This window comes from Rhinoderma darwinii, chromosome 12, assembly GCF_050947455.1.
Source record: "Rhinoderma darwinii isolate aRhiDar2 chromosome 12, aRhiDar2.hap1, whole genome shotgun sequence".
Classification (NCBI taxonomy): Eukaryota; Metazoa; Chordata; class Amphibia; order Anura; family Rhinodermatidae; genus Rhinoderma; species Rhinoderma darwinii.
The window spans coordinates 52717895-52735086 of NC_134698.1; the positions used below are offsets into that span (position 1 = coordinate 52717895).

The following is a 17192-nucleotide window of genomic DNA, read 5'->3' on the forward strand; positions in this document are numbered from 1 at the left end:
TTTACCACTGTCTGAACCACTTAAAGAGGCTCTGTCACCAGATTTTCAAACCCCTATCTCCTATTGCATGTGATCGGCGCTCCAATGTAGATAACAGTAACGTTTGTTTTTTTTCAAAAACGAGCATTTTTGGCCAAGTTATGACCATTTTAATATTTATGCAAATGAGCCTTTCTTAAGTACAACTGGGCGTGTTTAAAGTTATGTCCAAGTGGGCGTGTATTGTGTGTGTAACATCTGGGTGTGTTTACTTGTTTTACTAGCTGGGCGTTGTGAATGGGAGTGTATGATGCTGACGAATCAGCATCATCCACTTCTCTTCGTTACCACCCAGCTTCTGGCAGTTCAGACACACAGCGTGTTCTCGCTCATTCAACGCGATGAAGTTCCTGTGGGAGGAAGTGAGTGACGTCACAGCGTGATCTCGCGAGGACACGCTGTGTGTCTGTGCACTGCCAGAAGCTGGGTGGTAACGAAGAGAAGTGGATGATGCTGATTCGTCAGCATCATACACTTTTATTCACAACGCCCAGGTAGTAAAACAAGTAAAAACGCCCAGATGTTACACACAATACACGCCCAGTTGTACTTTTACTTTAAACACGCCCAGTTGTACATAAGAAAGGCTCATTTGCATAAATATAAAAATGCTCATAACTTGGCCAAAAATGCTCGTTTTTGAAAAAAACAAAACGTTACTGTAATCTACATTGCAGCGCCGAACTGCTGCAATAGGAGATAGGGGTTTGAAAATCTGGTGACAGAGCCTCTTTAAAATGACACTTTCGTCAGGTTCATGGACTTTCATAGGCACGTGTAAGAAAAACCACAGCACTCCAATGCAAAACTAAGTTGTGAGGATTTATTCACGCCACAGCATTGTTACTTTCAACCTACGGCTTATTCAGACGAGCATTGAAAAAATCGCCAATGTTTCATTGGGAAACAAGGGACAATTTTACATCAGAGTTCAATCAATATTTTTTCCGAGTGTGTTCAGTTTGTTTGTGATCATCGGCTTTTCACGTCCGTCAGAAAATGTATCTACTTTTTTTTTCAGCATCTCGCAGTCTAACGCGATAATTGGACTGAACTAGTGCGGAAAATTGGACATGTGAATGAGCCCATTGACTTTAATAATGGACCAGTGTTCAGTCAGTGTGCTGTCAGTTATACGCTCGGACAGTGCCTCTAACGCAGATGTGAACAGAGCCATACCTGACGGAAACATGACTGATCCATTATAAGATCAATGGAGAAATTTTTTTACGGCCCATAACAGATCCGTCAATCCCTCATGGCTCCTGTAAATACCGAAATCATGACTCAAGTGTGGACAGAGCATTAGTGACAGGCGCCCCGATCCTATTAAACTGTTTTACACTAAAGCGCTGTGACGTTTTAGAGAAAAGTTTTATCACCGTCTCACAGTAAAGAAGTGTCCACTGAGTTGCCCCCCATCATCTTTGCCCAGCTCACTATGATTGACACATCTCTCTCTGTATTTGTGGAAGCTGGGGGCGCTTCAGAATTAAACATACTTTTATATCACCAGGGCACATGTCACTACATCACGCTGCCGCTGCCCTCAGCTATGGCAGAATGGTCTTACTGACGGGTTCCCTCTATTGGATGTTTATTATTGGACTTCATGTTGCTTGTCTTGTAACACCAAGTGCAAGTATATTTTTCTGCTTAATGGGTCCGGACGTCTCTGATTTACTTCACTTTATGCCTTTGAAAACTGAAGCTGAATATGATGTAATTCCCCTTGACAAGAACGCATTAGGATCAGAATGTTCTTTAGCTTGTTCTTAATAATTACAGGATGTTATCAGTAACTAGAATGGGCAGGCTCAGCGCAATTTACAGGAAAGAACAATGTATTAGAAATGACTGTTGTGTGGCATGATAAGCAATGATAAGTCATCCCCCCCCCCAACAGTTGGGGGTCATTTATTATTTTTGAAATAATGTTTTTTGGTTCATTTTTCAGAAACCACAAAAAAGTCAGAAGTCATCAACGCATCAGAAAATGCAAAATCTTCTCTTTCATGCAACACGTATGAAACCAATATCAATGACAATTATATAACACTGTTAGGGTATGTTCACACGGCCTATTTACGGACGTAATTCGGGCGTTTTTGCCCCGAATTACGTCTGAAAATAGCGCCTCAATAGCGCTGACAAACATCTGCCCATTGAAAGCAATGGGCAGACGTTTGTCTGTTCACACGAGGCGTAAATTTACGCGCCGCTGTCAAATGACGGCGCGTAAATAGACGCCCGCGTCAAAGAAGTGACCTGTCACTTCTTTGGCCGTAATTGGAGCCGTTATTCATTGACTCCAATGAATAGCAGCGCTAATTACGGCCGTAATGGACGCGGCGTTCAAGCGCCTGCACATGCCGTTACGGCTGAAATTACGGGGATGTTTTCAGGCTGAAACATCCCCGTAATTTCAGCCGTAACGGACGCCCTCGTGTGAACATACCCTTTAAAGAGGTTTTCCAGCCCCTAAAAAATGATGGCCTCTCCTCAGGCAATGCCATCAATAGCTGATCGGTTGGGGTCCGACTCCCGGGACCCCCGTACGAGCGCTGCTTCCCCCTTCATTTCTTCTTGCTCACTGTGAATCGTCGACACATTTAGCAGCAATTCACAGGTATTGCAGCCTTTTCTCCCATTGAAGTGAATGAGAGAAGAAGGCTGGAATACCTATTAATCGCTGCTACATCTGTGTCGACGATTCACAGTGAGCAAGTACAAATGAAGGGGAAGCAGCTGATCGGTGGGGGTCCCAGGAGTCAGACCCCGACCGACCAGCTATTGATGGCCTATCCTGAGGATAGGCCATCAATTTTCAGGGGCTGGAATACCCCTTTGACGCTACAACAATGTAAAAAAAATGTAAAAACAAATGTTATAAAAATATCTTCCCCAATTGCCTTGTGCAAAGCAAATAAAAGAAAATGTAGGAATAAGCAAAATCATCAGTTTCTCAAGCTTGAAATGCTCGTCTGCTGAAACGTCACATTGTTATGGTATTTGGACAACAAACGTTATTTAAAATGGATCTGTAGGTGTAGATTGTCATGATGAGGCGGCAGTGCTATTCCATATTTTATTATTTTTTGCATGTAACAATGGCATGTCAAAAGTTTAGTGAAACAATATGTAGTTTAAATGGAAGCAACTTATCAGTAGTATCACCATACACCGCGTTCCAAATTATTATGCAAATGTTATTTTTCGCTGATTTTCCTAAATAGTTGATGCAAATAACAGTCAGTATAATCTTCAAGCCATCAACCGTTGGAGTATAATGCAAATTGTATTGAACAAATCTCCTAATGATAATTTTTTTAGAAGTAAAAAACTCTAAAAGCACGGTTTCACATTATTATGCACAACAGAGATCAAAACATTTTAAAGGTTGTAAAGAGAACTAAAATGGTAATTTGTTGCATTTGCAGCATCAGGAGGTCATATTTATAGAAATCAAAAGCTCTTTCAATAAAAAAAAACTTACCAGGCCAAGTTACATGTTAACATAGGACCCCTTCTTTGATATCACCTTCACAATTCTTGCATCCATTGAATTTGTGAGTATTTGGACAGTTTCTGCTTGAATTTCTTTGCAGGATGTCAGAATAGCCTCCCAGAGCTTCTGTTTTGATGTGAACTGCCTCCCACCCTCATAGATATTTTGCTTGAGGATGCTCCAAAGGTTCTCAATAGGGTTGAGGTCAGGGGAACATGGGGGCCACACCATGAGTTTCTCTCCTTTTATGCCGATAGAAGCCAATGACACAGAGGTATTCTTTGCAGCATGAGATGGTGCATTGTCATGCATGAAGATAATTTTGCTACGGAAGGCACGGTTCTTATTTTTGTACCACGGAAGAAAGTGGTCAGTCATAAACTCTACGTACTTTGCAGAGGTCATTTTCACACCGTCAGGGACCCTAAAGGGACCTACCAGCTCTCTCCCCATGATTCCAGCCCAAAACATGACTCCGCCACCTCCTTGCTGACGTCGCAGCCTTGTTGGGACATGGTGGCCATTCACCAACCATCCACTACTCCATCCATCTGGACCATCCAGGGTTGCATGGCACTCATCAGTAAACAACATGGTTTGAAAATTAGTCTTCATGTATTTCTGAGCCCACTGCAACCATTTCTGCTTGTGAGCATTGTTTAGGGGTGGCCGAATAATAGCTTTATGCACACTTGCAAACCTCTGGAGGATCCTACACCTTGAGGTTCGCGGGACTCCAGAGGCACCAGGGGCTTCAAATACCGGTTTGCTGCTTTGCAATGGCATTTTAGCAGCTGCTCTCCTAATCCTATTAAATTTGTCTGACAGAAACCTTCCTCATTATGTCTTTATCTGAACTAACCCGTCTGTGCTCTGAATCAGCGACAAATATTTTCACAGTACGATGATCACGCTTAAGTTTTCTTGAAATATCCAATGTTTTCATACCTTGTCCAAAGTATTGTACTATTTCACGTTTTTCGGCAGCAGAGAGATCCTTTTTCTTTCCCATATTGCTTGAAACCTGTGGCCTGCTTTATTAAGTGGATATTATTATTAAGTGGATATTATTAAGTGGATATTATTAAGTGGACATTATTATGTGGATAAAGTAGTTTTCCTTTGATTGGGCACACCTGGCAAACTAATTATCCCCGGTGTCTGAGATTGATTATAATGATCCAAAGTGCCCTAAGACACAATACCATCCATGAGTTTAATTGAAAAACTAATAATTAAATGTTTATGACACTTAAATCCAATGTGCATAATAATTTGGAACACGGTGTAAATGTGGTCCCACGGTTTGTACATAGGAAATTATGTTTTTGAGTCTATATCCAAAGTAATATAATAAAATGTGGTGTTTTTTTTTATATTAAATGAGTGGACCCAGTCTTTATTGATGTAGTAGCTGATATTTATAAGTGTAAAAATATACGAACAGGTTCATTCTCCTATTAGCCAAAACCATACGAAAAAAAACATTGTGCAGTTTGGCTAAAAAAAATACACCGGACTCACAGTAATGAGTCTGTGTATTTAGTAGAAGTGCGCTCCCCCGGCAGGGCAGCATAGTCAGAGGACAGATCCGCTTTAAAAAGCCTTCAGATAACAGCATGGTTTTGTAAATGTGGTTTACACACACGCTATATTTTTTTTTTTTAACAAAATCTGAGAATGGATCCTAGAGTATAGAGAAGTATAAATAAAAGACCGGACTCACAGTGCAGTTATTTCAGTTTCAACAAGACCCTTTTACTTCCCTGAACTATTTCGCAACTACAAGAAGTGGAGAGGCCTCTTACGGTAAATGAGTGCCACTATATGGAAATGTACAGAATGTCTGTAATCTGACTAGTTTACTTAAAACCTACCAAACCTACCAGGACAAGTTCTTTTACTTATGAGTCCAATTTTTATTTATTTTTTAAAACTGATATTTTAACCAATTCTTGCTACTGCTTACTGTATAACTTACCAATCATTTACATTTCCTTTATGTCACTGGTGCATAGCTTCTTCTATACATTATACATGCAGCCACTTATTCACATCATTTATTAATCTCTGAGGAGTTAAAAAAAAACTGTATGAGAATGCCCACTGTCCCCCAATATCTCTCGTCTGGAAAAAGAAGATGGACGGACAAGTTGAGTTTTAACCATAGAAGATAAATTATGCCACTGACATGACAGACTCCTATCCCCCCCTCTAATAGAAAAATGATGCACCTTTTGCGAATATGGGTAGTCCGGACACAAATTTGCCTGACAAATGATTATTTATCTAAAGCTATCCTATGTGTATGAGTATGACTAACTTGAAAATGGAACACACTGTATATTAAAGGGGGCGCCATCCTCGTCCATGGGCTGGTATGGTATTGTATCTTAGCCCCATTCACTTGAAGCTGCGGCTTGTAGAAAAAGCAGATATCTTTTGTAATTCTGGACAACCCCTTTAAATATTGGCTATATTATACAAGAAAATTGAGGCTAAAGACCAATATGGGTAAGCACTAAACATTATATATTGCATCTCTCTTTACAAGATATAGTTGAGGTTTATTAGAAGTTGGAGAAAAAAACAGCAAGTTGAAAAACATTTACCGATGAACTGTTCAATGAATGCCAACATATGTTACTTAAAGGAAATTACAAATCCGGTTTTAATAATAAACATATTTGTTTTAATTTGTGTTGTTTTTTTTTTTAATGTGTTGATCCTAAAAAAAATCTTGTAATATTCCAGCTTTCAGATTGGCCACTAGAACAGAGCAGTCACAATAGGCTAACACTTCCTGTTTTCTGTCAGCTTTGCTGTATAAACTGGGACAGGATTATCAGAGTCTTCTCATTACCATTAGAGACTTGGATAAATTAGTGATGGCTCTATAGTACTGCTGAAGGCACTTTACACACAGATAAGGTTCTGTATATATGAACATACCGGGTGCCCACTAAAAGAACTTAATGTATAAGTCCTTTCAGTGCAAAAAAACATGCTGGATGGAACTTTTTGACTTTCGCGAATAGAGGGGCATCTTCTGGTGCCTTAAATAGATATTCCCAAATTAAAGATTTATGACATATCCACGTGATATGCCATAAATGTCTGATAGATGCGGATCCTGCGGGCAGCCGCAACCAGGACATAATTGGATTGAGGGATGGTCGCGCCAGCACATCAATGCATTACATGGACAGCCCATTGATTTCAAAGGGAACTGTGTAATGCTATAAGTTCCCCTGAAACTGGAGGGAAATTAAACATTTCCCCGCAGATTACAGCTGATCACTGGGGGTCCTAGCAGAGAGACACACTGTCATAAGATAATTGTAGGACAACCCTTTAAACAAACAGAAAATAATAAAGAAAGATTTATTTCAACACAACACAATATGTGTAATAATTCATTAAAACATAATGAACACAATGCACATGAACATGGGAACAGTCAGTACTGCTAAGCTTTCTTCTTCAGGCACAGCCAAGTCTTGGGCACCTCAAAGGCAGCTCTCTTTACCCCTGCTTCATCGTAAGGAATGTGCCAAGAAGCTTGTGTATTCTGCAGGATGGTATCATAAATCAGGATAGGCTGTGGGAACAAGAAAAAGATTTATGTTTAAGTTGCTTTCCAGATGGTTGAACTAGACAGTATATCATTTATTTCCACATATCTGCCACAGGTAAATTTACCTAGGGGACTGTGAATACCAGGCTACAAAATCAGGTGTAAAAATATTTATGCCCTACTGGTAAAATACTTTTTTTTTATTAGCAATGAATGGTATATAGTTGCAGAAGGCAGTTTTGTTGTTTCTGTTCCTGCAGAAATATACATCTCATCCGTCTATACCAGGGGTAGGCAACCTTTTTTGTATGGTGTGCCAATAATAATAATAATAAAGAACAAAAAATCAATGAAGAAGTACTCGGTGTGCCATGCAAACATGAGTCATATAAGCTACATACAAACTGTTACCCCGTATGTGAGAAGCAAATTAATCTGTTAATTAACTTACATTTCAGTGTGACCCTTGTCCTTGACCTTCTTTGCAAAGATGATCTATCGATGGTGCATATGAGGCTACTGAACACCAGCTGGGGGGGGGGGGGTGCACATAGGAAAGACCCCGGCTTCTGTACACCAGCTTGGTGGGGTGCATACATGAGAGAAAGCAGCTACTGAACACCAGCTTGTAGGGTTGCACATAGGAGAGACTGCGACTACTGAACACTAGCTGGAGGGGTACACATAGGAGAGACTGCGGCTACTGAACACCAGTTAAATAAAGAAATTGGAGGGTCACACTAGGTTACAATACAATACATAAAGGGAGGAGATGTTGGGGCTGCAGACACTTGAAAAAGACAACTCTATTGTAATAAAGCCCTCTGATAAGGGGGGGGGGAATATTGTCATCATGAGCCGTATACAGTATAGTGAAATGTATAATCGCATCCTTAGTGATAAAGCATGTTACAATATCTTGTCAATTGATCCAACTGCTAGATTTGTCAATGAATTAAGGAATATCTTGAATGATGCTTACAAAGACAGAATCATTAATGATCAAGAAAGGGCTTTCCTTTTGGGTGAACATCCCCAATACGCAACTTTCTACAGCTTACCCAAGTTCCATAAAGGTTTAGATCCCATCAAGGGGAGACCGATTGTCTCAGGTATTGATAGCATCACGCAAAATGCTAGTCTGTATGTGGACAAGATCCTGAGACCATTTGTCACGTCTCGTCCCTCGTATATTAGGGATACAATGGATGCCCTAAGTAACTTGGAGGATGTTAGATGCGAGCCTCAGGCCCTCTTTGCCAGCTTGGATATTGAGGCTCTCTACAGCTCTATTCCCCATACACTTGGTTTTAGGGCTGTGGAGAGCTTCCTCCTGGGGAGAGGCACACACTTTATAAACCATAATCAATTTGTGGTTTATTTGCTTATGTTTGTTCTACAGCATAATGTTTTTCTTTTCGATACCAAGATTTTCCACCAGATTAGAGGTGTGGTGATGGGGAGCTCTTGTGCCCCATCCTACGCCAACCTCTTTCTGGGTTGGTGGGAAAAAGAAATAGTTTTGTGTGAGGAGATGGAGGTGTGGACGTCGTCTGTTCTTCTTTGGCTAAGATTATTAGACGACATCCTTATCCTCTGGTCTGGCACCAGGGAACAGTTTCATAAGTTTGTATCGGTCCTGAACGTTACGAATCTGTGCCTCTTTTTCACATCCGAGATTCATGATCGTAACATCAATTTTCTGAACATTAAAATCCAGAAAACTGAGCAGGGTTATATCAGAACAAACATACATAGGAAAGATACAGCGACGAACAATCTGCTTAGATGGGAGAGTTGTCATCCCACAGCCCTGAGGAAAGGGATACCCAAGAGTCAGTTCCCCAAGATGATATGAGAGGCAGGCTTGCAAGACGAGGCTACCCCCAGGGAGTACTCAATAATGCATATCAGCATGCATTGGGTTTAAATAGTTATCAACTGCTTAATCCCAAAAAGGATCAGAATAAGGAAGATCAGTTGATGATCATTGGGACATTTGATTCTGCCAATGTGGAAGTCCGGAAGATCCTGGAAACATACTGGGGTATTCTCAGAGCTCACCCTGATATTGGAGAAGTGGTGGGGGAATATCCCTCGATTACCTTTAGAAGAGGTCGCAATATCAATGACAGGTTGGTACATAGCCATTTTTATCCATCTAAAATGACTACCAGGTTAACCATGACCACAAAGGGTACTCATCGCTGTGGTTAGTGCAAAGCTTGTGACTATCTATACAAGCAAAACATTCATGAGCAAATCCACAGGTAAAGTCTATGACAATAGATCCTTCATCAACTGCAAAACAAAGGGGGTTGTATACCTCATGACATGCATTTGTAGTATCCAGTACATTGGTAAAACAAAAAGGGAATTCAAGAGACAGATTAGGGACCATATCTGGGATATTTTGAGGAAAAATACACTCCTGTATGTGTGGGAATCCCATCAGGGGGACCATACAGTCATTAGATTTCAGGGAATGGAATGTATACAACCATCAGGCAGGGGTGGTAATTGGAACAAATGGATTCTGCAAAAGGAGGCTCAGTGAATATTAAGGATGGAGACCGTCAAACCACTGGGCCTCAATGAACACATTTCGTTTACATGTTTTCTGTAAAGTCATATTAGTTCAATTCTGGTAGGGGGCAACCTTTATAGATTTACTGAATTCTCCACTTTGTGTATACACCTCAATTGCATCATAGACCTTCAGGGGTGTTGCATAAGCGGTGTGCAACACTGTTATGGTGATTGTGTACTCTTGGTTTAGTAACCAAGTGTACACTAGGACCCTGCGATTATGGCTTGCTTGTTCTCTTTTAGTCATAACCCTCTGTCCGCTATTTATGTCCAATTTATATCCTTACCACCAATGAAGAGTTGAATGGCTGCTTATGCTCCCTTGGCAACCAGGGACGTTAACATGACCAACTATTTGATTGTCTGATCTGTAACATATGGGCAGGCACAAGTCACGGACGTAATTTAGGACGTCTTGCACGGTGACTGGCTGTCCAGCTCTGAGGATGCCGCCCTGTGTGCGGAGTAAAGCCTTTTTGTATTTGGCGTTCTCCCGGCGCTTGAGCGGCCAGGTATCGGTGTCGTTCGTACGCCGGGAGACACGATAAATCATTTTTCAGTCCGGCTTAAAACTTTGCACTGTGATAGAATATAACACTAGGTTAGAATATACAATACATAAACAGTGCTGCCTGGTTATTGTTCACTGCAATTCAACTTATTGTGACCCCTGAGGACGCACCCCTTATATAAATTGGGTGCAGAAACGCATATGGAGACTCATTAAAAAATAGCTAATTAATTCAGCGGCAATTGGTCAGGTAGATTTATATTTTACTATAGCAGGTCTGATACCACTAGATGGAAATAGATCTTCCACCCCCTTATTCCTTGTGCTCTAAACAATCTGAATCTTTTGTTAATGCCTGATACTAGTTACGTTGGCATACTTGCCCATTTTATAACTTGATATAGAAATTAAAGTGGATCTTAATCGTTCTTTCAGGCAGTGATACTTATGAACACCAGCTAGGCGGAACTGCACAAAGGATAAACAGCAGCTACTGAACATAGCTTGGGGGGGGGGGTGCACATAGGAGATACCACGGCTACTGAACACTAGATTTGGAGGTGTACGAAGACGAGACCGATACTACTGAACACCAGATAGAGAGGGGTGCACATAGGAGAGACCACACTACTGAACACCAGCTTGGGGGGGTGCACATAGGAGAGGCCACACTACTGAACACCAGATGGGGGGTGCACATAGGAGAGACCACACTACTGAACATCAGTTTCGGGGGGTGCACATAAGGGAGCTGAAAACGTTTTCCTTTTCTTTTACAGAGCGGTAACTGCACTCTGTACTTGCGGTGCTGATTACCAGGAAAGAGCTGCGCTCCTTTATGTACTTGGGGATGCTGAACACCAGGAAAGAGATAGCAGTGCTGCGTTGTGTGCTTGCCAAGTGTTCAGCATCGACAAACACAATGAGCGCCACACTCTCTCCTGGTGATCAGTGCCGCCAAGCATATAACGAAGGGCCGCTTTCTCCCACTGTGTTAAGCGTTGCCAAGCACACAATGACACTGGGTAACTGGGAAACAGAAGTGTGCCAGCAAACCATGCCCCAAGTGCCGGCTGTAGCACCAGTGCCACAGGTTGCGGACCTCTGGTCTATACTTTCATGCTTCACTCCCCATGCCATATGGTTCATCTCTGTTTGCCTCCCGTTTCTGTCATCCATTAAAAGTAATGTTTAAACTAATATAGAAAACCCATTTTCAAACACCCTATTAATACATCAAACATAAACAAAAAAAGAAAGTTTCTCTTTTTGGGGTGCTGCCGCTTGTGGTTGTCAAAAAAGTAAGTAAACTGGCTTCAAAGTCATATGGTTTATTAACAACATGTACAAACCATTCAGACAGATAACTCATCCATGTGACCAGCTTGTCTGAACATTTGTCCTGGCATTCGATAATACTACCTTAGAGTTGTGCTGTTCCCTCTTTTTCCTTTTTTCTCTTTCTTATACCCTAATACCCTATTAGAACATTCTGAGTTTATAGAGGACAGTCCTTTACGGATAACCCCCATCCCGTAGCCGTAGCGGAGAGCAGCTACAAAGAGTGTGTCCCTTTCTAAGGACCTGACACTTCTATATATTCAATGGACAGTCCATTGATATTAATGGGCACCATATAACGCTTAATTTCCCCTGTAGTGGCGCTGCAGAGGAATTGAACACCGTTTAGGCGATTGTTTGGGGTGAGTTTCAGCAATGAAAAGGAGCAGCCAACCTAATCTTTCCCTGGCAAAATTAGCTGTTTGTAAGAGGTCATGGGAGCCGGTACCACGGAAATCAGTTGATATCTCATATTAAAGGGGTTATCTGTGGTTAGAAAACACCTTTAAATACATTTCAGTGAATCCTATTGATTTTGGTGGAATCTGACAACACTCAAATGAATACAGGGGCAGCAGGACTGTGCTCTGACATCTGCTGTTGTGTCTTGGGAGATAAGCACTTCCAGAAATGACTGGCAGCGGTTTATCCCCCTTCTCCAGTAAAACCGAGCGCTATTTGGTAGGGGAATCAATAGAATCTGTTTTTCCTGGAAAGGTTCTGACCACAGACATGGTATGGGAATTGTGATCTGGTGATAAAATTCTAGTGCCTATAGGCAGTTTAAAGGATACCAAATGTAGCGTCGACAGTCGTGGACCGCCCGCATCTCCCCTCTACTGGTGGCCGTGACCGTCAGTTTGTTTGTTCTTACCGCCGACTTCTCCCTCCTCCCCTGGGACGCCGGCGCGATCTGCCTCTTGCCCCTGGTTCCCGTAGGGTGCGCACGCACTCTCGTGGTTTCTTAAAGGGCCAGCACATGCACCACTAAAGTGTCCCCAGCCTATCCCTGTACACCATATATAGTCGTACTTGCCCTCCGCCCCAGTGCCTGAGCAACGTTGTTACTAACTTAGTGTTAGTCTGCGATGGTTCCGTATCCTGAGTTCTGTGCCCGTTACCAGTCCGTTATCCTGAGTTCTGTGTCCGTTACCAGTCCTGTGTCAGTGACCAGTCCTGTATCCGGAGTCCTGTGTCCGTGACCAGTCCTGCCTCCAGTAATCCGGCACCAGCCTGCCTCCAGTAATCCGGCACCAGCCTGCCTCCAGTAATCCGGCACCAGCCTGACTCCAGTAATCCGGCACCAGCCTGACTCCAGTAATCCGGCACCAGCCTGACTGCAGTTAATCCTGCACCAGCCTGCTTCCAGTAATCCGGCACCAGCCTGACTGCAGTTAATCCTGCACCAGCCTGCTTCCAGTAATCCGGCACCAGCCTGCTTCCAGTAATCCTGCACCAGCTTGCTTCCAGTAATTGGGCACCAGCCTCACTCCAGTTAATCCGGCACCAGCCTGCCTCCAGTAATCCGGCACCAGCTTGCTTCCAGTAATCGGGCACCAGCCTGACTCCAGTTAATCCGGCACCAGCCTGACTCCAGTAATCCGGCACCAGCCTGTTTCCAGTAATCCGGCACCAGCTTGCTTCCAGTAATCGGGCACCAGCCTGACTCCAGTAATCCGGCACCAGCCTGCTTCCAGTAATTGGGTACCAGCCTGACTCCAGTAATCCAGAACCAGCCTGCTTCCAGTAATTCGGCACCAGCCTTCTTCCAGTATTCCGGCACCAGCCTGCTTCTAGTAATCCAGCACCAGCTTTCTTCCAGTATTCAGCACTAGCTTGTACCCTCTACCTGCAATCTGACTGTATCCAGCTGCCACCAAGGTACCCTCTACCAGTGACTCCGTTACGGCAGAGTAGCCAAGTGGATCCACAATCCCATTAGATGTTTCACCAAAATAAAAGCCCTGGGTTTACAACAATTGGAAATGTCAAAAGGCAAAAAATGGAATAAAAACAAGGAAGTTACATGATTGTCAGCAAATTGTGCAAAACTGGGAAATTGTATAACAGAAGAGAAGAATGTTTTCTTTACCCGCAAATGAACATTCCCTGTGGAGTAGAAGGGTAGAACTAGCTGGTGACCCCGCTGCCACTTGAAGAAGAGACGTTGTATTTCTGTATTGGGCAGACATGCCTTGTGGTCCCTTAGAAGATCACTGGTAATAAAGCAACAGTGACTACCAGAGCTCAAACAAGCATAAATTAGGAAAGGGTCATCTAATGATCTGCAAGAAGAACATATAACAAAATGAAATAACATGTGAAGCCAAAGTCTTTCTCTCGGATAAATAAGGGCCTGTTCACATCAACGTCGTCTTTCCGTTGAGGGGTTCCACCGACGGAAACCTCAGACGGAACCCCTCAATCGAAAGACAACGCTGATGTGAACACAGCCTAATAATCTTATTGTCAAAATAACAATCATTTGTGTCAAGTTATAAGCAGCAAATTATAAGCTACTGTTTATGGCACCCTGTAACTGCACTCAGTCAAGACACAGGCTCAGGCTGTCTGTACTTGAAACTCATTGCCGAGCTATATGTGTCATTTTAGAACATCCTCAGTCCATAAGGGGGAAGTTGCGATAATTCTTTAGGGAATGGCTATTTAAAGGCTATGCCCACCTAACTGTAGATCATTCTACACAGTTGTCTTGTAGTATGTAGCTATAGCGAGACATAGGTTTGCATAAGAGTAGAAACAAAATGCTAGGAAATAAAAACTATTTTCAAAATTGGTTCATTTTTCATTTTTGATGAATCGGAGAAACAAAAGAAAACAAATTGATTGCAGAGTTGGACATAGCTCTTAAAACTTTCCGCTCTGCGGCGTATTAGTACGTCGCGGCTTACTGTTCATTTCTGCGAGTTCAATTATAATGCTGTGATGACACGGGCTCAGGAGCTGAGTCGCCGCCAGCACTTGCGGGCATTTGGCTGTAACATACAGCTGACACCCTGCTCTGGCAACCTAATAGGCTGCCTGTCAGTTATACACTGACACATATAACACATTCTAATACAGAAGTATTGCAATGCATTATATAAGCGATCAGAAATCTAATGATAGGTGATTTAAAAAAAAAAAAGGTAAAAAAAAGTGTTACAAAAAGTTTGGGAAAAATATACAAGCAAAAAAATATTCAAGCAAAAAAAATATTCAAGCAAAAAAATAAAAGTTGCCTTATTTCCCCACACAAAACCCTTGATTTTTTTAAAAGTGTAACCATGTATATATTTGGTATCGCCGCATTGTAACGACTCATACGATAAAATGAACATATTACCCCATGGTGAACGCTGTAAAAAAATGCTAAAAAACAATGCCAACGTTTTTTTAAATACTGCCTCCCAAAAAAAAGTGTTAAAAAAATAGTATGTACCTTAAAATAGTACCAATGAAAAGGACAACTAGTCCCGCAAAAAAACAACAAGCTCTCATAGTGCTTGTTTGATCGAAAAATCTAAATGTTAGGGGTCTTTGAATGCAGCAACACATAAAAAAAAGATTTTCTAAAAAAGAAAGTGTTTTTTTTGGCAGAAAAGCTGAAAAAAAACCCTCAAACAACTACATTCATTTGGTATTGATGTAATTGTAGTGACCCACAGAAGAAAATATGATTTATAAAGATGGTGAACTTGGTAAATACAGATTACGTCCCCAGCCAGGTGCAGAGGGATGTATAACAAACAAAACTGTACTCACATGTTATCAAGGAAAAAACAGTCAGCACATTCATGCAACTGGCGAATGTCGTCTTTTAGCCATTTCTTGGAGTTTACCAACATGTGTTTCCTACCCAGTACCAGGATCCTCTTACCCCTTGCTGCCAGGCAAGACACCACATTCAGGAGCTGGAAGACATGATAAATTCAAGAAAAGAATAAACATTTACAAATAAAGAGGACCGGTCAGTTATCATTTAGTAAGTACTTAACGACCACCGTATAGTGTTTTTACGGCAGCCATTCAGGGTAGTTCTTCTGAAGCGCCGCCTTTTCACGGCGGCACTTCAGAAGATGTTTCACACGATTTAGGCGCTCTCCTCCTTAAAGGGAACCGGTCACCAGCATTTCACTTATTAAACCAGCAATACCAGGTGGTAGTGGGTAAAAAAATTATTTCTATATAACCTATAATTGTCTTCTTAGTCGGCTCTGTAGCTTTAGTATTCAGTTTTTTTGGTGTTCCAACAACATATGCTAATGAGCATAAAATAGTCAGATCTTCGTTTGAAAAGAGTCAAATCTTCATTCCTCAAGTCTTTCCGAGTTTACCCCGCCTCCTTACAATCCTGCGCTTGTGCATTGATGTACCCTTCTGGTGTGTGCGCACAAAGGGACACCGGATTATTACGATGAAAAGCGTGAAATGTTTGCAGACCGTTATTTACAGTCGGAGGAGGCGTTTAGGAGAGGGGATAACGGCAATGAACTTTTTATAGCAGCGGCCAGTGAGGGATAAGTAAAGTTCAATAGGTGAAATGCTGGTGACAGGTTCCCTTTAAGCTCAGACTGTTGCTAACAGCCTCGGGCTTCAGGGCAACGAACGGTAGACGAATAGCAATGGACCCGATCATGTTTAACCCCTCACATACAGCGGTCAATAGAGATCGCCGCATCTGAGTGGTTTTAGCGGGAGGGGGCTCCTTCTCTCAACCCTTCGGCACCCCGCGATACGATCGCGGGGCGCCAATGTTCATTATGGCAGCCGTAGGCCTGACAAAAGCCCCCAGGTCTGCCTTTAGTGAATGCCAGTTTTACACTGACAGGCATAATACACTGCAATACAGAAGTATTGCAGTGTATTATAAAAGCGATCAAATCATCGCATAGTAAAATGCCCTAGTGGGACAAAAAAAAAAAAAAGTTTACAAAAATGTAATAAAGTATATATTACATAAATAAAAATCCCAAGTAAAAAAAATGAAAAACCCACTGTTTCCCCTTACAAAATGCTTTATTATGAAAAAAAAGGTTACACATATTTGGTAACGCCGCGTCCATAACGACCCCAACTATAAAACTATTACATCATTTAACCCGCACTGTGAACGCCGTAAAATTAAAATAGAAAACTTTGCCAGAATTGCTGTTTTCTGTTCATCCTGCCTTAAAGAGGCTCTGTCACCAGATTATAAGTGCTCTATCTCCTACATAATCTGATTGGTGCTGTAATGTAGAGAACAGCAGTGGTTTTTATTTTGAAAAAAGATCATTTTTGAGCAAGTTATGAGCAATTTTAGATTTATGCTAATGAGTTTCTCAATGGACAACTGGGCGTGTTTTTACTTTTTACCAACTGGGTGTTGTACAGAGGAGTGTATGACAATGACCAATCAGTGACCACTCAGTGTCCTGCACTTCTCATTGTTCCAACCCAGCATGATTCACAGCACAGTGTGATTGTGCAGTGAAAGAAGCTGGGCTGGAACAATGAGAAGTGTATGACACTGATTGGTCAGCCTCATACACTCCTCTGTACAACACCCAGTTGGTAAAAAGTAAAAACACGCACAGTTGTCCATTGAGAAACTCATTAGCATAAATCTAAACTAGCTCATAACT

The 17192-nt window shown here is 41.9% G+C and overlaps 1 protein-coding gene across 1 annotated transcript in view; it reads right to left on the minus strand.

Moving 5' to 3' along the window:
• Positions 1-6917: 6917 nt before the first annotated feature.
• Positions 6918-17192, minus strand: part of PRORP (protein only RNase P catalytic subunit) — a 128121-nt gene continuing 117846 nt past the window's right edge. The window contains exons 5-7 of the mRNA XM_075844828.1: positions 15331-15479; positions 13658-13850; positions 6918-7148 (exon numbers count right to left, since the gene is read on the minus strand). Of these exons, the coding sequence (XP_075700943.1) occupies positions 7017-7148; positions 13658-13850; positions 15331-15479 (474 nt within the window). The 3' untranslated portion in view covers positions 6918-7016. The remainder of the gene's footprint in view (positions 7149-13657; positions 13851-15330; positions 15480-17192) is intronic.